Source organism: Schistocerca piceifrons, chromosome 3 (genome assembly GCF_021461385.2).
Source record: "Schistocerca piceifrons isolate TAMUIC-IGC-003096 chromosome 3, iqSchPice1.1, whole genome shotgun sequence".
In the NCBI taxonomy this organism is placed as follows: Eukaryota; Metazoa; Arthropoda; class Insecta; order Orthoptera; family Acrididae; genus Schistocerca; species Schistocerca piceifrons.
Window position 1 is genome coordinate 233,722,619 of NC_060140.1, and position 22,365 is coordinate 233,744,983.

Consider the following 22,365-nt stretch of genomic DNA (forward strand, 5'->3'; position numbering starts at 1 on the left):
AATGAAATAAAATGAAAAAAAAAAATTGCGAGCAGTGGCAATCGGACCCGAGCCCGCTGCATGACAAGCATTTACCTAATCAATTGCGCTACGCGTGCTGCAGTGAGCTAATTGTTGAAACGTTTTCCATTACTCTTTTTGGGCGTTCGGAGAACAACTCACCAAAGTTTCATTGCAATCGGATGAATGGTTTGTGAGCGCATAGTAGACAAACATACATACGTTCATTTTTATATTTTATATAGATTTTAATGTACATGACGATTTCAGTTTCGTTCGCGAACGAGCGAGTTTTACTTCCAAGCCTTTCGTCTGCTTTCGTGTAAGCATGACGCGCAATTTGTAGTGCCAGCGCTGCAACTGGTAGGCGTGCCTTGTACCCCCCCCCCCCCCCCCCCCCCATCCAATGGCGCCACTCGCCTCGCCAACCAATGCTTGCTTCCTCCTCTCCCCGCACTCTCCTCACAACTCTGCCGTCTTACAGTTAACACACGTACGTATTCTTCGTAATAATTGGGCCAACATCTCACTTTCTTATATGACGAATAATTTGCAAAATCTCATAATTATTGTCCAATTCTATTATTATTTCTGACTAATCATCGATCTTATTCCTCGAATAACCCCGCCTGTTAACTTATCCCAAGTTTACACTCCTGTTACACATGCTATTCCAAGAATAGAGGTTGACCGGCAGTTAAAATACCCACTTCACACAACCGGATATAACAAGACACAAAAACGCAAAGATTGGTCACTATAATATGAATAAGAAGAGAGACGCGATTAATTTTTTTTTCTCAGCGTTTTAGAACAAGGAACAATTGATAAATCAATGAGTACTTCACCGAGTGCCACCTAACCCCCCCCCCCCCTCTCTTTGGCGTGGTTAACGAGTGATTTGCAGGATGATGCAAACTCCACCATGTGTATTTGAGTTTGACCAGAATGATAAGCGTGTAAATACCGTGTGCCATCTGCTGACTGACGTTTTTACTTCGTTATAAGAACTTCAAGTTTCTCCCTATGGATGTACCATGCATCAGCAAAGTCGTTCTGCAGCATCAAGCCTCACGCGTCTCGGCTTAAGAGGCACGTAAGGTTGGCAGCATATTTGAATCTCGTCTGCACGTGACCTGTGGACCTACAGTGTAGAGATGGGTCGAACTCGTTCATTCCTGTGATCTACTTCATTCATTTCACTCTTTGCCGTGAAGCATTCAAATGAAGTAGTTCATTCATGAAGTACGGAAGCCTCCTGGTGAAGTTGCCCGGTTCGCCGCCCAGCCGCGGCTACGCTCGCTTCGCCTCGCTCGTACAATAAAGCCTCGTAATACTTCATAATTTTACCAACAGATGGCCGAATTATGCAGTAACGTGCACACATTTTACCCTCTTAGAACGTCTGGGTTAACTGAAATAGAGCATGGCTGAAGGGGACAAAGGTAAGATAAACAGAGAAGCCTGTCACATATAAAGAAGGTATTACATTTAATATTACTCGACATTTTCTCATGAAGCGCCCAAAAAAGTTTTTATCGGCCAAGTGAAACCTTATTTGTTGCATTCATGGACCGAAAACTAGGGCTACAAACGAAATGAAGTCCAAATTTATGTTCCTTTTAAAATTTAATCCAAAATACACTCCTGGAAATTGAAATAAGAACACCGTGAATTCATTGTCCCAGGAAGGGGAAACTTTATTGACACATTCCTGGGGTCAGATACATCACATGATCACACTGACAGAACCACAGGCACATAGCACAGGCAACAGAGCACGCACAATGTCGGCACTAGTACAGTGTATATCCACCTTTCGCAGCAATGCAGGCTGCTATTCTCCCATGGAGACGATCGTAGAGATGCTGGATGTAGTCCTGTGGAACGGCTTGCCATGCCATTTCCACCTGGCGCCTCAGTTGGACCAGCGTTCGTGCTGGACGTGCAGACCGCGTGAGACAACGCTTCATCCAGTCCCAAACATGCTCAATGGGGGACAGATCTGGAGATCTTGCTGGCCAGGGTAGTTGACGTACACCTTCTAGAGCACGTTGGATGGCACGGGATACACGCGGACGTGCATTGTCCTGTTGGAACAGCAAGTTCCCTTGCCGGTCTAGGAATGGTAGAACGATGGGTTCGATGACGGTTTGGATGTACCGTGCACTATTCAGTGTCCCCTCGACGATCACCAGTGGTGTACGGCCAGTGTAGGAGATCGCTCCCCACACCATGATGCCGGGTGTTGGCCCTGTGTGCCTCGGTCGTATGCAGTCCTGATTGTGGCGCTCACCTGCACGGCGCCAAACACGTATACGACGATCATTGGCACCAAGGCAGAAGCGACTCTCATCGCTGAAGACGACACGTCTCCATTCGTCCCTCCATTCACGCCTGTCGCGACACAACTGGAGGCGGGCTGCACGATGTTGGGGCGTGAGCGGAAGACGGCCTAACGGTGTGCGGGACCGTAGCCCAGCTTCATGGAGACGGTTGCGAATGGTCCTCGCCGATACCCCAGGAGCAACAGTGTCCCTAATTTGCTGGGAAGTGGCGGTGCGGTCCCCTACGTTACTGCGTAGGATCCTACGGTCTTGGCGTGCATCCGTGCGTCGCTGCGGTCCGGTCACAGGTCTACGGGCACGTGCACCTTCCCCCGACCACTGGCGACAACATCGATGTACAGTGGAGACCTCACGCCCCACGTGTTGAGCAATTCGGCGGTACGTCCACCCGGCCTCCCGCATGCCCACTATACGCCCTCGCTCAAAGTCCGTCAACTGCACATACGGTTCACGTCCACGCTGTCGCGGCATGCTACCAGTGTTAAAGACTGCGATGGAGCTCCGTATGCCACGGCAAACTGGCTGACACTGACGGCGGCGGTGCACAAATGCTGCGCAGCTAGCGCCATTCGACGGCCAACACCACGGTTCCTGGTGTGTCCGCTGTGCCGTGCGTGTGATCATTGCTTGTACAGCCCTCTCGCAGTGTCCGGAGCAAGTATGGTGGGTCTGACACACCTGTGTCAATGTGTTCTTTTTTCCATTTCCAGGAGTGTAGAATGAGTATGTTAACCACTGTCACAAAGTCTATATACGTACGTTAAGTAATTATTCAGAAGTTTTCCTGTAGATTTTATTTTTGTTGAGAATAATAACCCTCCAAATTCAAACCGTAAACTGCCACCTGTAGTCATTGGTACGATTTCAGGTAAAATCCCACTTTATTTTATTCGGAAAGCAGTTTGTGTCTGTTCACTCTTATACAGTGGCTAGCAACTCGCGATCGAGTAAAAGTAGTGAAATCTGGGGTTTCTTCGCCGATTTAGGTGATGGGAAAACAAAGTGCAACTGTTGTTCTAAGTGTATTTCATATAAAGGAGGAAATACATTTAATCTAGCGCATCATGTTCGAGTGCTGCATCCAACAGTGTCATTGTCAGTCAGGCGCTTAGCGCCCACTGCTCCTGCATCTTCCGATATTTCTTGGCCAAATAACCCGGACAATCCGGAACCAACATCAGCAATTGCCAGAAGCGAACAGCAGTCGGTGCCAGAAAATAACAGTATCGCTTCATTATCAGACAGCAGACATCAATATCACGGAACATTACCCTTCAACATGGTGGAAAGCAAACATTTCCAAAGTTGTGCAGGCAAACTGAATGGTGCTTACAGAATGCCACCTCGGAAGACCATGTCCAACACACTACTACTACAACAGTACGCCATGATGAAAGAAATTGTGAGAGTCAAAATTAATTCTGCGGAAGCGGTTGTGCTGACAATGGATGGGTGGGCGTCAGCCACAAATCAGAGTTATTTGTCGGTGACAGCACACTATGTTAAAGACCTGGAGCTGGCGTCTTCCCTCCTAGAGTGCTTTAAATACGACGAAAGGTACACGTCAGAAAAAATCTCCGAAGTACTGTGACGTGTCACAAGGGAATGGGGCATTCAAGAAAAAGTCGTGTGTGTTGTTAGCGACAATGCTGCTAACATTGTGGCAGCTATAAGACTCACTGCCTGGAAACACATCCCCTGCTTTGCGCACACACTCGATTTAATTGTTCAGAATGGACTTCCGCACATTCAACCCATTCTGAATAAAGTAAAAAAGAAGTTGAATTTTTTAAAAGAAGTTCGCACGCCTGCACTAAACTGAAAAAGATGCAGGAACAGTTAAAAGGGCCAGTGCTGACACTAAAACAGGGCACTGTTACAAGATGGAATTCAACTTATATGCTGCGAAGAATAATCGAAGTTAAGAATTCCCTAATGACAGTTATCACTCTGAATTATCCTGATCTTCCAAATCTGACTGCAGAGGACATTGCAAGTGTAACACAAGCCTGTGACCTCTTGAAAGTTTTCAAAGACTGCACTGAGGAAATGTCAAGAGAGAATGGTGTCACTGCTTCTAAAGTTATACTCGTTAGTCGCTCGTTGAAAAAATCGTGTTGCAGGTTTGTTAATAACACTGAAATTCATGTAGACGTGCAACAGATGGCCGAAAAGTTAGCTGAAGACCTAAAACGACGGTTTCGAAATATAGAGGAAAATTCCATTTTCGCAGAAGCGACTTCATTGGATCCCCGGTTCAGATTACATAGTTTTTCTGATAAAAATTCTGCTGAAAAAGTGAAATTAAACCTGATTAGAAATTTGTGACTAATAGATCCACGGCTACTGCAACAATCTCAGTTCCAACCACTGAATTTACTTCTAGTCTCTGGCTCGAATTTGATGAAGTGTTTTCCAGGCTGCAGGGTAATCCATACCCTAGAGCTGCTGCAATAGTGGAAGTGGACAAATATTTACAAGAGCCCCTGCTACAAGAACAAGGCAATCCACTTCAGTGGTGGTCTGAACGGCTGTCAGTATACCCCTCGCTCTGTGAACTTCCAAAAATACGACTGTGTATTGTTGCAACCTCCACGCCGTGTGAAAGAGAGGTTCTCGAAGGCAGGACACCTTATAACTGACAGAAGAAATCGCCTGACAGGAAAAAAATTGGAACAAATCATGTTTTTAAACGGAAATCTCTGAACATTCGCCAAATCCGTTGATGTTCATACATAAATATAAATGTATTTTTTTAAATTTAATGAGGACAATCCTCAAATGACATTTAGTGTAATTATTTCAATAACATATACGAGATAAACATTCCTACATGAACGATTATCTTTCAAGCGTGGATTCCACGCATGCTTCAGTTCCAGACTCACAAGGTAAGCATTTTATTTTCGTGTTGGCTGTGCGTGCTCACACAGCCAGCCTCTTCGTTTGTATCTTTAATTTTCATTTGTCTGCAAGCGCTGCCAACGGTTGGCTACCCGTAGACGCGAAGTGTAAATGCACAAATAGTCACGGGTAATGATGTCAGCACTGCAGGAAGCAGCTGACGCTGCCTTCCCCTCGCCCCTCACCACCACAACCACTCCTAAACTTATCGTTCTCCACTAACACCGCGCGATTCGTCGACAGGCAGTAGAGGGAGGACTGAAGTGATGGGAGGATAAGTGACATAGCGCCGATGTAGTAGGAGTGGAAGAGGGGAGAGAGTGGCTGAACTAGAAAAAAGTGTGGAGTGTGCTATCTGTGAAGAGTTTGAAGTACCAGTTCATTGAAATTGAGTGGTTAGTTCACACTTCACTAGAGTGAAGCGTTCATTTGAACGACTCATTCACGAGCTCTCCATCACTACTACAGTGGCAGGGTTGGGGGTAGCAGTGTTGCAGCTGTTAGTTGTGTTATTGTCTAGTTTTGTGTTAGCCAAGTGTAGTGAGAATGCTTACTATTGCAGAGAAAGCTTTTTTACTGGAAGAGGTTTCCTATGCAGGAGGAAACTTTGTGGAGTATGGGAGGTGGTAAATTAGATTGCGTTTTCCTGAGTGTCCGTATTGTGACGCTGTATGTGATTTAATCACACATTCCAGACAACAGGTTCAGTTCATGATGCACCACAAACTGGTAGGCCCACAATTTAACAGAACGGTAACTTGATGATATTTCGGACATCATGTTGCGGAGTCCAATAAAATCAAGTGAGAAGATTACCACAGGAGGCTAAAGCTGCTCATACGACAGCACATAACGCCCTAACCAAAGAACTGGGGATGTATCTGCATGAAATTACTGCTGTGGTACAGTCATAGTGTATGGATCAGGCGAAAGGAATAGCGTATTGTGAATGGTTTCATTGATTTGTTATCAGATGTGGAGTGCATGTTTTAGACCCAATCCTTTTCACTGATGAGGCTCGGTTTCATCTATCTAGCTTCATTAATTCCCAAAATTCATAAATTTGGTCATCAGAAAATCCACATGCCTTGACAGAAATGCCATTGATGCAGAGAAAATCGTGGTGTGAGTTGCCATAACGCAAGTGTGAATTATAGGGCTGATCTTTTTCGGTACTGCAATCACTTTCGATGTCTGCTGTTTCCAGATAATTTGTCCATTTATTGCCCTGCTGAAAGAAAATGAAACCAGCACCCGAATCCCTACGCCTTTTAGATTAAATCTTTGGAGACAGGGTAGTAACGAAAGGTTTCTGGCACCGAAGCTCACTGGAGAGACTACTACGCGAAGCAAAGCTGTTAAAACACAGTCACCATGCTAAATCTGGGCAATGTGTCAAACTGTTCTGCTACACATAAAAAAGTACATTAATATTTATGTACAGTGTATGAAGCTGTGTGTGTTTAGTTTATACTTCACTGTTAGCTATTGCCATGTACCTTCTAACACTTACCTGCAGGAACAATTTCGCAGTTATTCTGCTGTGTTGGTATACGTAATCTTCGTATTGCCACTATGGATGCTGAGAAATTATGCTTCTCAAAAATCTTACCACTGTGCAACAGATTTTTACTTTCACTTTTCACATTTTATTTCCTGAGTAACGAAACTATATAGTGATACAAAATGACAAAAACATTGACAAGGAAAATTTCTTATTATAGTTACCTCAATAGATATGTGGGTAACTTTCACACAATAACACATTTGATGGAAAGTGCATTTCTTTCTGCACGTAACGAGAAAAGTTCTGTACACAGCATTAGGAACAAAACTGCTGAAGCATTGCTTTATTGCTAATTTCAGCTGCTAACTGGGGAAAAAAATCTGTAATGTTAATATGAATCACTTTACAGGTTGTTATGTTAACAATTTACAGGCAAGAATTTTGGGAAGGAGAGGTAGTGGTCAAATTAGTAACATGTAAACATAAAATTTTAATTTTTGTGTAGTGTTTTTCTTCATTCAGTATATATTCACATCATACAGTGGCAAATGTAATTAGCTTCCCCAACCTCTGCCTCATGCCAGAATAGTTACCCTGTGCATCAGGGGCTCATTTTTTGTGTGTGTCTTTAATCTGAAGGTACACAGTAGCAGTACGTCATATTGCTGTATTACTGTGACTCATGCATGTCTTCAGTCAATGGAAGAGACAAGTATATGTGCTTTGCCAAATACATTGTATTATTCAACAACAAAACAACAAACAGAATTAATAAGCTTGTCATAAAAATGGTTTGAGTTTAAAGTAAATCTCACTAGAGCAGATCGAAAGAATTTTTCTGCATGTTGCACTATTTTAAACACTAATACAGATGGGTGAAACAAACCACGTCTGTCAACCTTCTTAGTAAAGGCAGATGGATTTGCCATAGGAGTCTTGCAGTAAGTGTGATCATTTGGGCATATGTAGGATACAGTAATAAGTTGTTTGCACTCAGCACATCTTAACATTTGCAAAATCTTTCTCGCAACATATCCTGATGTATAATAAATGATATTCTTGTGGTATTCACTGAGTGGTGTTGAACTGAGAGCCTCAAATTAACTAGTATCTTCACTGTCATCAGTGAACTATCACTTTGCCTCTTTATGCAAAATGAATTCAGTGACACTGAAAGAGTTCGCTTTGGCAATGCCATGTACTTTACTCTTGTCACTTGCAGTAACATTGCTCTTGAGCAACATTGTTCTTAGAGCAGACTGGAACTGTAAAGTGTTGGGATTATTGTTCCAACCAAACCTAGATCTGATGCAAGAAACAAAAAGTTCTAGATAATCTTGTGAGAGTTTGTTTCTTAAAAAGTACTTTATTGGTTCAATATTCTGAAAGAGAAATTGTTGGAAGAGGCTTGAACACCGTTTATACACATTAAAAATCCCAGCACAAATGTTTTTCGTGGATGCACTTTTGCACACTGTATTCTCCCCCCTCCTCCCTTCTTCCATCTATTGTCCACATTAAACAATGCCCAATCCAAGTAATTAATAAGCAAAGTCTTTTATGAAACCTTGAGGTGGGCGAAAATTACAATAAACTTGCAAGTTTACTTTGCTCGACGTGTTGAGATGGCTCCAATTCTTGTTTAGTGGTCTGAGTCTTGATGCTGAAAATCTAACATCAGGTCCCCACGCTAGGTTTGAACTAAATAAAGTGTGCGAGGGATAAGTTCCTGCAGTCATGCTATTCATCTGTGTCCTCGGTGGCTCAGATGGATAGAGCATCTGTCATGTAAGCAGGATATCCCGGATTTGAGTCCCGGTCGGGGCACAAATTTTCAGCTGTCCCCATCGAGGTATATCAACAACACCTGTCGGCAGCTGAGGGTTTCAATTAATTATCATTTATTCTAGAGAAGCTGCATGGTCATCAATGGTATCTGTTCTTTTGAGACCAGTGACTATCTTCATATACATAGTTAAAGGCTACCCAAACATTGACCTTAGTCTGTGCAAATGCGGACAGGTTCCCCGAAATCTTACCGGAATCATCACCTTTGTGTGCGCGAGTAATGAGTGAATGGGCAAATATCTATTAGGTACATCACGTATGTAGATTGAGTACAGTTGGGAATGTGGGCCTTATGGGAAGCGTGCAAGGGATGTCCCTGCAGTCATGCCATTCGTCTGTGCCCTCGGTGGCTCAGATGGATAGAGAGTCTGCCATGTAAGCAGGATATCCTGGGTTCGAGTCCCGGTCGGGGCCCACATTTTCAGCTGACCCCATCGAGGTATATCAACAACACCTGTTGGCAGCTGAAATGTTATTAAAGAAAACTTATATCAGATACTGGCAGGGACAAGGTTCCGAGTATTTTTATGTGTATTATACACACATATCGTACATAAGCTATTAAAAATGCCATGAGGTCCAGCTGTGAAATTTTTACCAAATATTTAACAACATGGTGTTCGCAAGACAGATATTTTTTTCTGTTCTAAAACTCATAGATCAACTTTTGCGAGTATTCAACTATTGCATTTAAACTATTCTCGGGATCAACTTTTAACTGGAAGATCCAAAGTCTCCACTTTTGTTGCTTTCAAACTTGAAACACACAACCTTCCAACCTAATCTAGAGCTTGGGCTACGCTGCAGGTCAGTCTGTCGTCAGAACTAAGATTTAATCTCTTTATCATACTCCAGCGGCTCCAGGCTGCTGCGACGGCTTTTATTGCGTCAAGCAGATTCCAAATTGCAGTTTCAGAACGATATTTTCAGCAGCATGAAAGCTCTCTTCGTGAGAGAACTGATGCCATGCTGCAAGTGCTAAAGGTGGCTTGTCGATTTTGTGGAAAAAAACTGAACCGTTATGTTGGTTAGGATCAGATTCTATACGTTATGGGCAGTACGTCTGCCCAGTGTAAGAAGAAGATGTCTGTTTGAGCAACCATTCTATTGTTGAAACGAAGAAGCCACATGTGAAATGGCGTGCCCTCGATCCAAGCTTTCTTTGGAGAGAGTGGATGCAATGTAAAGTGTCTATATTTACGTTTTTAAATCAACGCGGTTCTCGTACTTACCAATAACCGATGGACGAAACTTTTGACTGCCTTCTGCATTACATACAGGGGCAACAGTTATACAATGTTTAATGCATGCTCCACCATGATACTTGTCACCTTTTAAAAGAAGTTAGTAGGAAAATCCACTTTGGTCCATACTGAACACATCATACGAGTCATACGTGTCCCTCGCTCGGTCGAATTCATGCAGCCAGCTTTTCGCACTTCCATCATCAATTTTATTTACTTCACCACAAATTTACGTATATGAAATCAAATGTCTCTTTTAGAACCATTGCAGCCAACTAGCAGAACACCTGAACTCTTCGATGCCTATATTTTTGGGGATCTCATTTGCTTTAGACAGAATCATAGAGCCACTTGAATATATGTTGGTTTTTTCTCGATTTTTATGTGTCGTAGATAAAGTATATATGGGAATCGAAACCTGCTCTCCAGTGGCTGTTTTCTTTGCATCACGGTCCACTTCATCTAGAATCTTTATCTGTACATTTAAAGCTGCCTGTTTCCTCTTTGCCGTGTTCCACGTGCTACCGTTTGTAGATTTTTATTCAGTATTCCAACTCGATTTGGCTACGATTAAAAGAACACCTGGCACCTAATACGTTTCGAAACGTTAGTGCACAAATTATTACATTTATTTAAATGTACCGACCACGGTGCTTTTTGAGGCTATAATCGCAGCTGCAGACATACAGTGCGTTAGAAACGAGTCAACAACGGATACTGTAGTTACATTTGTTGCATTCATTTCGGAAAAAATTAACACTTAAAAATACTGTAACTTTGTGTGAAAATGAAATTTAATTACGCTAGGGACTAAAAAAAAGTTCGTAATTCGCCTTAACTGAAACTCGCGTTAACCAATAAGACTTCCCCTAAGAATCAATATATTCCTTCATGCCAAGGCCTTTGTATTGAGTGAGTTCGCGCTAACGAGTTTATCCTGTAATCTGTTATAGATGTAGATGCATACATAGATCAGCCAGTTATCAGAGAACTGCGTCTGGAAAATAACGAATATGATTGAATTTTTCTATCATTACTAATTATTATCAATATAATTCACAGTGTACAACTGCGAATATTTGCAGTGATGAAAGGTACTAAGTGGAGCATGTTTCGCACCTGATAATAAATGATTCCACTTAAGTTCATTCAAAATGGCTCTGAGCACTATGGACTGAACATCTGAGGTCATCAGTCACCTAGAACTTAGAACTACTTAAACCTAACTAACCTAAGGACATCACACACATCCATGCCCGAGGCAGATTCGAACCTGTGACTGTAGCGCCTAGAACCACTCGTCCACACTGGCCGGCTGGTTCATTCACTAACTTAGAAAGCGGCGAGGGAGCAGATGAGTGTTGTAGGTTTACATGTTGCACGCACGACTATGTTGATCGCGTTATAGGGTAGTATGGGAACTGCCATGTAGGCCTATTCACGACGACGAACAGTGGGGTGCTAGTTGTATGGTGCAACGTCTGGGAGTAGACTCACAACGAGGTGACTATTTCGTTATTAAAAGTTTCGCAAGAAACTATTGAATGTAACGAACATCTCCACAGCTACATCGATTACCTATTTCTGGCTTGTTAACCACATAGCTATAAGCACCTGTTGTTTGTGACAAGAGTGTTCCATGTCCAACAACAGTTTAGTAACATATGCTATATTTGGCAGCCAAATCAGATGGAGTTCATTTGAACTAATAAACGAGGAGCCAAAGAAACCAGTAAACCTGCCTAATATGTTGTGGGGCCTTCGCCAACACGCCAAAGTGCCGCAACATGACATGACGTAGCCTGGACTCGACTAATGTGTGAAATAGTGCTGAAGGGAACTAACACCCAGAATCCTGCAGGGCTGTCCGTAAATCCGTAAGAGTAAGATGGGGTGGAGATCTCTCCTGAATAGCACGTCGCAAGGCATCCCAGATATGCTTAATAATGTTCATGTCTGGGGAGTTTGGTAGCCAAAGGAAGTGTTTAAACTCAGAACTGTGGTCCTGGAGCCACTCTGTAGCAATTCTGGTCGTGTGGGGTGTTGCATTGTCCTGCTAGGATAGCCCAAGTCCGTCGGAATGCACAATGGACATGAATGGGTGCAGGTGATAAGACGTACATGTCACCTGTCAGAGTCGTATCTAGACGTATTGGGAGTCCCATATCACTCCACCTGCACATGCCCCACGCCATTACAGGGCCTCCACCAGCTTGAACAGTCCCCTGTTGACATTCAGGGTCCATGGATTCAAGAGGTTGTCTCTGTACCTGTACACGTCCATCAGCTCGATAGAATTTGAAAGTAGACTCGTCCGACCAGGCAACATGTTTCCAGTCATCAACAGTCCAATTTCGGTGCTGACGGGCCTAGGCGAGCGTAAAGCTTTGTGCCATGCAGTCATTAAAGGTACGCGAGTTCGCTTTCGCTTCTGAAAGCCCATATCGATGATGTTTCGTTGAACGGTTCGCACGCTGACACTCGTTGATGGCCAGCATTGAAATCTGCAGCAATTTGCAGAAAGGTTGCACTTCTGTCACGTTGAACGATTATCTTCAGTCGTCATTGGCCTCGTTCTTGCTGGATCTTTTTCCAGCCGCAGCGACGTAAGAGATTTGATGTTTTACCGGATTCCTGATATTCACGGTACACTCGTGAAATGGTCATACAGGAGAATCCCCAGTTCATCGCTACCTCAGAGTTGTTGTGTCCTATCACTCATGTGCCGACTAGAATATCACGTTCAAACTCACTTAAATCTTGATAACCTGCCATTGTAGCAGCAATAAGCGATCTAACAACTGCGTCTTTTTTTGGTTTTTTTCTCATTTAATTCCCTCCTCTTAGGAAGGAAGTGGGCTGTTTGAGTGCCGTAGGGATTGAGCACTATTCAGCCACCAGGTTTTATGTAATTCTGTTTTGGCTCTGTCTATTTTCTTTCTAGGGGGAAAGGAGGGGCGGGACTCGCCAGACATGTGTCGTCTTATATAGGCGTTGCCGACGGCAGCGCCATATTCTGCCTGTTTACACATCGCTGCATTTAAATACGCATGTCTATATCAGTTTCTTTGGCGCTTCAGTGTACACTAGTGATGGGCTAAACTGCGATTTTCCGATATCAGTGATTTCTGTGAATGCTACTTTTCAGTATCTGTTATTCTTAACTGTGATTTGTCGCAGTTAAGAGTCGCAGTTAAGGAACCTAGGTCGTGTATCTCTCCCCCACTGCTATTTCTGCGATTTCTGCTACTCCTGCGACTTCTGTGATTTCTGCTACTTCTGCGATTTCTGAGACTCCTGCGATTTCTGCGACTTACCACCTTATGATAAAGTTACATCTCTCCACACAGAAAATTGCATCTCAACAAACCTGTCATTGGTTAGTATGTTTTACGTTTGTTCTTCCGTTGGCTTTAATTTTGTATTGAAGAAACAACTGTGAAAATATTAATAGTGTAATTAATATGTAAGTAGCCATACAGTAGCGTAATAGTTCGTGTTTATAAAATGAATTCTAACATATTGTTATGTTCACAGGTACGTGAACTACATTTGGGTCAACAGAAACATCCGATCTCACGCGTCAGCTTTGACCCGTGACGTAAGGGTGTTGTGGTGTGTGACGTCATTACGGCGCGGAGTTTGGTTTGTGAGTGTGGCGTGTTTGTAGATGTTGCCTCGTTGACGTTACCTTAGTAGGAGTTTTAGGGCCTGTAATATATAGTTTACCTTTTTACTGTACTTTTTGTTTTAACGTCGTCTATGAGGCTTTTATCAGTTTGCCATTAGATTGTTCAATCTTTATGGTCTATATGTTTTGTCGCTACTCGTTATGTCTAATGAATCAATATTGTTTTTTTCTTTTTTTTTATTTGTTTCTTTTTTTTATCTTTTGATTGACCTACACATTGATCAGTAGCGTAGCCCTGAATACGAGGTTAGGTTGGGAGTTTTTTTTTTGGCTTTGTTTGCTATCAATGTTAGCAGACTGTTCTTGTGAAACCTTTGTGTGTGTTGTTTTTCTATGTGTTTTCGTCTTTGTGATACGTATGTAACGTTTCTATATCCGCCATATTGGAATTGTCGTTTCCGCTATATTTGTGACGTCATGGGTCAAAGCCGACGGGTTAGATCGGACGCTTCCGTATTTCCCTACATTTTAGTCACTCAGTAAAGTGATAACTCAAAATATCATTGTCAACAGATCTGGAGAAATTGCCACTGCGTCTTTAGACTGTTTTCGTCAAATGAGAGGTTAGTTTCTAAGTGTTTCGATGGACTTAATTACTTCAGTGAGATCGTTCTTGCAAATGTGAAATATACCCCATTGAGTGGCTGGGTCTAGTGAAGCAGGGGATACAACCCATCGGCTTTGAACAATGACGTCATTCCTTAGTCATAGATAGTAATGTCTTCACTTCGAGGCATAGATAATAAAGCAGTTCTGTGTTCTAATAAGCGCTATCATTAAAATAATTGAATGTGAATCTAAAAGCGATCGTTTATCTATATTTCACTATTTTACCATATTTCACTTTCTTATTCCACCAATATGCTTCAGTAGCTGATAAGTGTTTTTTGGCTTATTAAAAAAAAATCTCACGAGATAGAATAAACTGATCCTAAGATACAGACGCTTCAGTAGTTGATAGGTGTTTTTTTGCTTTAAAAAAAAATATCACGAGATAGAATGAACTGATCCTACTTCATTAAGCAATCAATAAAAAAACTAAACTAAAACATGACAGCAAAAGCTGTTTAGTTTAGTTTTTTTATTGATTGCTTAATGAAGTAGGATCAGTTTATTCTATCTCGTGATATTTTTTTTTTAAAAAGCCAAAAAACACTTATCAGCTACTGAAGGGAGCTACAACACTAAGAAGAATCACTTCTCGGCTTTTGACAAGATCAATGTTTATCTCTCTCGCATTCCTTTGTTTCTCAACATTCTCCTCAGCTTTTTCACCTTTGTAATACATGCTCTCTGGCGACTTGTGACGTCATTGTTCAAAGCCGACGGGTTGTATCCCCTGCTACACTAGACCTGAGTGGCTTTCATTCGAGCAAATTTTAGCAATCTACTCTGTCAATTATATTACTTATAATTAGTGACAGCAAAAATTGTTTAATAATCCTTGTGATTTTGCAGACACAGTTCTGACTCTGATTACTGGTTGCTGTACGTATCTATCCACATCAAGGCTTTTGAGAGAGACTCGTGAAGATTCAAGACAGCTCTTAGAAGATTTTGCAGTTTAAAAGTGACATAATTGTCAAATAAGTGTGCAGATGAGTGATTAAACTGTGTTTTATTGAAGTTGTTGTGCGATTTTAAAGGAATAATAAATGTTAAATACAGTGAGTGGATAATGAAAATCTCATTTTCCACATGTTTAAGCCGTCCTATACCCGTAATTTTCCGCCACTTATTTACAGGTAAACACTAGTTGAAGAGTGACATGCCGCCACCCCCCCTCCCCGTCTCCACAATCTTGGTGTGACACTGACCTGTAACATATCCCAAAGTCTACAATATGCATTTTGAGGCTGTTGATATGAAAGTGGGAAGTACAGATCTTCCATTTAAATCAGGAATAGCTTAAGTGCATTACTTGAAAGTAGCACAGGAAAAGCTTACTTATGTAGGTGGTGGTAGTGTCGGCAAAAAGTTCTTGTGTGTGAAGTTGCCATGTAGAACACCAGGTGTAAAACTTTTATCCTGAGTCTTGAACTGTGTCGGAACAAAAGTGAGACATTCATATGACCCAATAATACTGTTTTCATTTCACTACACTTATACAGATGTCTGAGTTCCTCTGTTTTAACATTGCAAAGTCCTGTAGGCATGTGGAGTATTAAGCAAAACTGTCATACTGGAAGCAGAATCAAACACATTTGTTACGTTACTTGATATTTTCGGGAGAAAAAGGCAATGTTGCTTCTTATTAATATAATACTTTCAGAGTCACAGCTGTGTTTGACCAACCATAACTGATGCTGAATGTGCATGTCGTCATATAATGTGAAGGGCTTATTTCAATAGTGGTACAAGTCCATTACCTCCACTTTTCTGTCTATAATGCGTCTGAAATTAATGATCCAAACAAACATAAATAAAGGTTCATCTCTAGCAAGAAGCCATATGCTTGAATATTTCTGGTATCTCAACTGCAGATTTTTCAGCGCTCATTTAACATTACGACTCTGTATCTCAAAATGAACAAAAATGGACTTGTACCACTAATGAAATAAGTCCTTCATATGCACATACAGCACACCGATCTCGTGAGGCACAAGGCTCTAATAACGAAGTACGTACGTCGGTCAACAGATGGGACTAGGAAAAGAATGTTAACTGCGCTTTTTAGTTGCTACTTGCGACTCTTAGTTGCGATTTGTCACAGAAATCGCAGTTTCTCGGTAGCGAATAGCGTAGTATGAACTTTGGTCAACAGATGGCACTGCTAACGGGAGTGTCTCCCGACAGTACGCACTTGGCTGATTTGACGTTTGGCTGCCGGAAGTCACGTGACTGTCCCTTCAGTAAACACTTTGCTGCCCTTCAGTAAACACTTTGCTGCGAGGACGGTTTTCATGCAGTGCAGTTGCATCAGTATGGAGATCACTGAGTTGCACACGTGAATACTGAAGGAATTAGTTAAGCACGAAGTAATTTCCATCTTATGATTTAGTCCTTCATGTTCAATAAACAGAATAGTGTAAAATTTCCGCAGTAGGCCCATACTGAAATTTACGTAATTGATATATGTGCGTACAGATTCGCCGAAATATTCTGCCGATTAGTGTCAGGGTTTTTTTTCCCCCTTTCTTTCTGTGGATCTTAGTTGTTATAACGAAATGTGCATAAAATATGGAAAATAAATGTGGTTAAAAGGTTAACACAGAGCTATACTGCTCATAAGTCTGCTACCTCGGTTTGTTTCGCATTCACATGTAGGGGGACCAAACCGGGGAATATGAAGTATTTTTAATATTTTGGACGACGAAAAGCGGCTTTTAAGTAGCCATAGTATAGTACCAGCCCTGTTGAAAACCTGCATAAGGAATGCTGTATGGTGAAAAAAGATCATGGCTAGACCTGAACAGAGTCATAATTTGTACAACTCTAGAAAACGTCTTTAGCTTCCAGCAAAAAAAAAAAAAAGGGGGTGAAAATCTTGAAAGTGTTTACCCTGATCTTAGATATAATGTAATGGATAATGCTACATGGCCCAAAAATATTGTGATGTATCGTTTTTTTTTTATTCCATAGTGTCGCCAATATTCTTGTGAAATAATCTTTTCTGTGACAAACAGAAAGAAGAATTAAGTGTAAACGGGTCACATAGTGCTCAGAAAGTTACTCCCATAATGCCTGTATCTTAGAACTAAACTTAATGTGTTATCACTTTTTATAGAAGTGAAGCCAATTTTACTGTGTATGTAAACATTGGTTATCAGCACAAGAAGCAGGGTAGTATAACTGAATTGAATGCCTAAATTCAATAAGTGCATGGTGCAGAACACCTGCTTCCTTCGGTGATGTATCTAAATATACCAACAGAAAATCTAGTGTTAAAGAAATTGATTTAAAAAGCTACTGTGTGGACCTAGATTTTGAGTTGGCTCCTTCGGACTTATTAAATCTTATTATAATAATTGTTGTCTAGTATACCATTCTCCAGATGGCAACTTTGAAAATTTTCTCATCTAAATAGAATCTTGGCTGTGCTATTTTATGCACTTGAAATCAGAAATTGCACTTGGTGTTCATTTCAATGTACACTTTTGCAAGGAGAGTTGTAAGGAGGAAAATTTATGAATCTATTAACAATTTATGGACTATTTGTAGCATGTCATTTACCAACCAGAGGTGATGCCTGCCTTGACACTGTTATCCCAAATCTAAATACATGGGACTATGAGATGACTTTAGTTGACCCAATGACGTCTGCCAACAGAGCACTAGTCATGGGACTTTATACAAAGAGAACTAATAATCAACCAGCTGTTTCCTAGTATTCTAATTATGTATTCACAAAAAGGATCATTAACAAGGAAACATTAAACTCTTTTCAAACAGCGCTAACTGCAGTAGACTCACAGGTGGGATTACAAGAAATCGCTGTATTTAATGCATTTAAAGAGTTATTTCAGATCATCAAAACCAAATTTGATTATAGCTATCCACAGAAGACCAAAAAATGTCGCAACACAGGCAAACTCTGTGTGTGGTAAAGTATTTTGTCATAACAGACATGACATTTAAGCACTTTTGAGAATTTCAGCCAGTTTTCTTTTACATAGAAACTAAGACTTGCTGTAGCATGACACTAAATCCTTGATTTTTGTGCTCAAACACAGTAGTAAAATCATGACAAATTCCATTACTTTCTTTGTTGTCTTTTGTTAACTCAAATCCTTTACCAAACACTGATACAGACCAATTATAATGTTTCATTGTGCAATTCAGTTTTATTTACACAATTAGATGTGACTGAATTATAGAATACAGTTTGAATGAGCCAAGATGGTGGGACAGCATTAGTTTAGTATACCATGATTAACAAAACTCAAAAAATGCACAAGTAAATTTAAATTTTTATTCACCTTCAACTACATGGAATCTCTCTCTCTCTCACTCACAAACACACACACACACACAAATTGACATAATGTACAAGACCACCTTTATGTGCATTAACAATATTAGGAAAAGGATAGTTTGCTATTCGCTGTAAAGGTGACATGTTGAGTTACAAACAGGCACAATGTAAAGACTGTTACACATTTAGCTTTTGGCCAAAGACTTCTTCAGAAAAGAAAACACAAAAAGATTTACACACGCAACCACACTCCCTGCACACATCTCCACTATCTGCAGTGGGAGATATTGGCCATGTGTGCTTGCTAGTGTTAATCTGTTTGTGTTTTGTTTTCTGGAGAAGGCTTTGTCCAAAAACTAAATGTGTAACATTCTTTCCATTGTGCCTGTCTGCAACTCAACATGTCACCTTTACAGTGAGTGGCAAACTATTTTTTTCCTAATATTGTTGATATTCCAACCTGGAGTTTACTTTTTTTTTAACACTTAATCACCCCTCACAAAATCCTTCTCTGCTTTGTGGAAAAAATCTAGCCTGAGATTCAATCTTGGCATTCACATTTACTGTGTTTTCTTCTGAGAAAGAAAAATCTTTATTAAGATTACCAATGATCTTCTTCAGATCCTTCAATACTTTGGCCTTAGTCTCCTGTCCACACTGTGTTCCTTTGCTGAGTGCAACTATAGTTTCACAGTGAGACATCACATCCTGTTCAAATGTGTCAGCAGATTTTTCTGAATTGCCAGAAAGCAATGCTGACACATATTCATTGTCTGAACTAGAGGGCAAGGAACACTGTTCACTCTCCTGGACAGCACCAGACAATGATTTGGCACATGCATGTATATGCTTACATATGTTAAAATTTAAAATGTTGTCTAAACAGCTGCATTTATACGAATGTACACATATGTTGCAGGTGTTGCACTTAAGTGAACATTTTCTTTCGAATATCACTTCTGAATTTTTTACAACATACACTTCACAACCAGTGGAAGAAAGCACTTCCCACAGCCCTTCACCCCTGCATAAAATCATCCCATTTGTTATAGCTGAGCTATCGTTGTGGCTTGCTTTCACCCTTGACGCCCTAGAGCACTGTTTACGTTTTGAGAGCTTCACTAAGCCCTCATATACTTTGTCTCTCACTAAACATAACAAAGCATTTAATGACTTATCCAGCCTTCTGCACTTTTTCCCTTCTAGATAACTGTATTTAATAACTTTATGTAGGGACTCCAAGTAATTGTTTGTATTAATGCCCAATCGGCGCCTAAAACAATACGCCCACTTTTCCACTCGCTGGCAGTACATCTTGAGAAAGTACCTGCCAAATTCTGCAGTATCCGGATCATTCAATAAGTCTTCCACCACTTTCTCCAGACTACAACTAAAAACATCTGTATTCAGTTCAGTCTGAAGTCGCTTTAGTGAACTAAACACTGCTGATTTTTTCTCACTACCCCCAGAAATTCTCCTTAAATTCTGAGGCCAGTTCCGTTGTATATGCCAAGAACACAGCAACTGGTTTGGCACAGGTCCCATTACTGCTGACCATGCATTATAAAATGCTGGTGCATCGTCAGACATAAACACATTGGTCTTTACAGTGCCCACCCTTTCTCTCGCACATTTGAAATAAAAAGACAGTAAGCACATGTCTCCCCTATTTGAAAAACAAAATGCAACTGGCATTCCAGCACCATATCTATCAACAACGACAATAGTAAAAAGTTGAAAATCGTATGCAGTCATGCCATGAGTGCCATCCACACATATTTTATCTTCTCCATACTTTAGAAGTTGTTCGGCCTGAAAGTCTGTCATTATAATAAGAATGAAGTCTTCATCTTGAAAATTAGGATCCACTTGTTTTTGCTGCTTGAAATACAGTACTGGGTTGTCACTTTGTCTCTTCATTTCTTCAACCCACAATTTCACACTCACTGCATCGTTTTCATGCTTCTTTGTTGCATAACCAATATCAAAATCCCTTTTTATATTATGCAAATCTTTTTTCTCAAGGAGATGGATTCTTTCCACACTTGCAGCGATTGGTGCACTTCGGACATCTTGTAAGACTCGTCCAACAGGAACACCCTGTGACAGCCGTCCTGAAAAAAGAAAAAAAAAGGAAATAAAAATGAAGCACATTGATAGACCCTACGTCTGTTCACACAAATAAATTTGATAATTTCATGTTTCATGTACATAAGTGTAACATAATCCATTTTACCTGCCAACTCTGCCCTCTCATTCCTATGCAGAAATGTTCTTCCAACATCTTGGGTGCCGGCCGCGGTGGCCGTGCGGTTCTAGGCGCTCCAGTCTGGAGCCGCGCTGCTGCTGCGGTCGCAGGTTCGAATCCTGCCTCGGGCATTGGTGTGTGTGTTGTCCTTAGGTTAGTTAGGTTTAAGTAGTTCTAAGTTCTAGGGGACTGATGACCACAGCAGTTGAGTCCCATAGTGCTCAGAGCCATTTGAACCATCTTGGGTGTGTCCCATATGTTTTGGAAAAAATTTTAAGCAGCATTTGTCCTCTGTTATTGTCACTTGCATGTTGGATGGACAAGTACTGCCTATTTTATTCGTGCCCATACTTTTGACACACCTGGCACCTGTTCCTTTAGAATTGAAATTGAAAGAGCGATGGCAGTGGTAATATCGAACACGTTTTTCTAGTCGCTCCTGCTCCGAACAATTCATTACATAACGAACATGGTTTACTTTTTCGTAAGAAATTTTCCACTCTTCAAAGTCTGAAAAAATGTTAAGGCAGTATTTTTAAGTCATGTACTTGGGATCAACAAAATTTACTAAAACGTGACTAACACAATAAATATAAAAAACAAACCTGCAAGACAACCAAATTCTATCTCCTGGCACTCAAAACTAACGTCATGGTTCTCTTGAATGTGTGTTCTCAGTGTGTCATAGGTGAGAAACGAGAGAGAGCACTGTGGGCAAATAATGCGGCATTTCCGACTGTTTTCCTCCGACTTCATGCCATGCACAGTTATTTGATGACGTTTTAATGAACTGCATCTCATAAATGCAATTCCGCACTGGGGACACAATTCACTGCCTTTTCCTTTTTTAGACACATGGATATCAAGTTCATGAACTTTCCTCATATGGGCGTAGAGGTTCTTTCGCATTTTAAACTCTGAACTGCATTCCTCACACTTATAGAGCGTTTCTTGGGAATCACTCATGTTTGCTAAAACAAACTAAACAATAACAAGAAACAATAACAAAACGGAACAGCAGCAACGAAATAACAAGAAGCGGCAACAAACAACGAAAGCAGTTAAATGGAGCACAAGGCAAACATCAACATGAATGGCGTCTTCGAACAGGATGCCTTGTCACGTGAAACCAACTTCCGGTCAGTAAACGTCAAAACAGCCAAGTGCGTACTGTCGGGAGACACTCCCCACTGCTAACTGCGCTTTTTAGTTGCTACTTGTGACTCTTAGTTGCGACTTGTCACGGAAATCGCAGTTACACTCGATATCGTATCGCAGAGATAGACGTAGTACGAACTTTGGCCAACAGATGGCACTGTTAACTGCGCTTTTTAGTTGCTACTTGCGACTCTTAGTCGCGACTTGTCACGGACATCTCAGTTGGACTCGACTGCGAATCGCAGAGACGATCGTAGTACGAACTTTGGCCAACAGATGCCACTGTTAACCACGCTTTTTAGTTGCTACTTGCGACTCTTAGTTGCGACTTGTCACTGAAATCGCAGAAAGCAGTGCTAAATTCGACCAATAGATGGCTCACGCCTTTGAATGTGAAATACTACTTGCGACTGCTAACTATGACCGAAATCGCAGTTAGATTCTGTAAAGTTGTTATTGTGATATCTGTGACTTCTCAGTCACTGTGATTTCTAACAGATTC

The 22,365-nt window shown here is 41.2% G+C and overlaps 1 protein-coding gene across 1 annotated transcript; it reads right to left on the reverse strand.

Annotated features, from left to right (window-relative positions):
• Positions 1 to 18,946: 18,946 nt before the first annotated feature.
• LOC124788537 (zinc finger protein 287-like) lies at positions 18,947 to 21,710 on the reverse strand. The gene is made up of 4 exons (XM_047255807.1): positions 21,311 to 21,710; positions 20,943 to 21,215; positions 20,253 to 20,571; positions 18,947 to 19,235 (listed from the first exon to the last, which is right to left on the reverse strand). Exons 1-4 carry the CDS (start codon positions 21,669 to 21,671, stop codon positions 18,947 to 18,949), a joined length of 1,242 nt encoding a protein of 413 aa, XP_047111763.1. The 5' UTR covers positions 21,672 to 21,710.
• Positions 21,711 to 22,365: the final 655 nt, after the last annotated feature.

Excerpts from the sequence above, each read along its gene's own strand:
- LOC124788537 (XM_047255807.1), bottom strand. The coding sequence starts at position 21,671 with ATGAGTGATTCCCAAGAAACGCTCTATAAGTGTGAGGAATGCAGTTCA. Across the intron at positions 21,216-21,310 it reads AGAATTTGGTTGTCTTGCAG|ACTTTGAAGAGTGGAAAATT; the intron begins GTTTGTTTTTTA and ends ACATTTTTTCAG. Across the intron at positions 19,236-20,252 it reads CAGGCCGAACAACTTCTAAA|TTCAGACAATGAATATGTGT; the intron begins GTATGGAGAAGA and ends CTTGCCCTCTAG.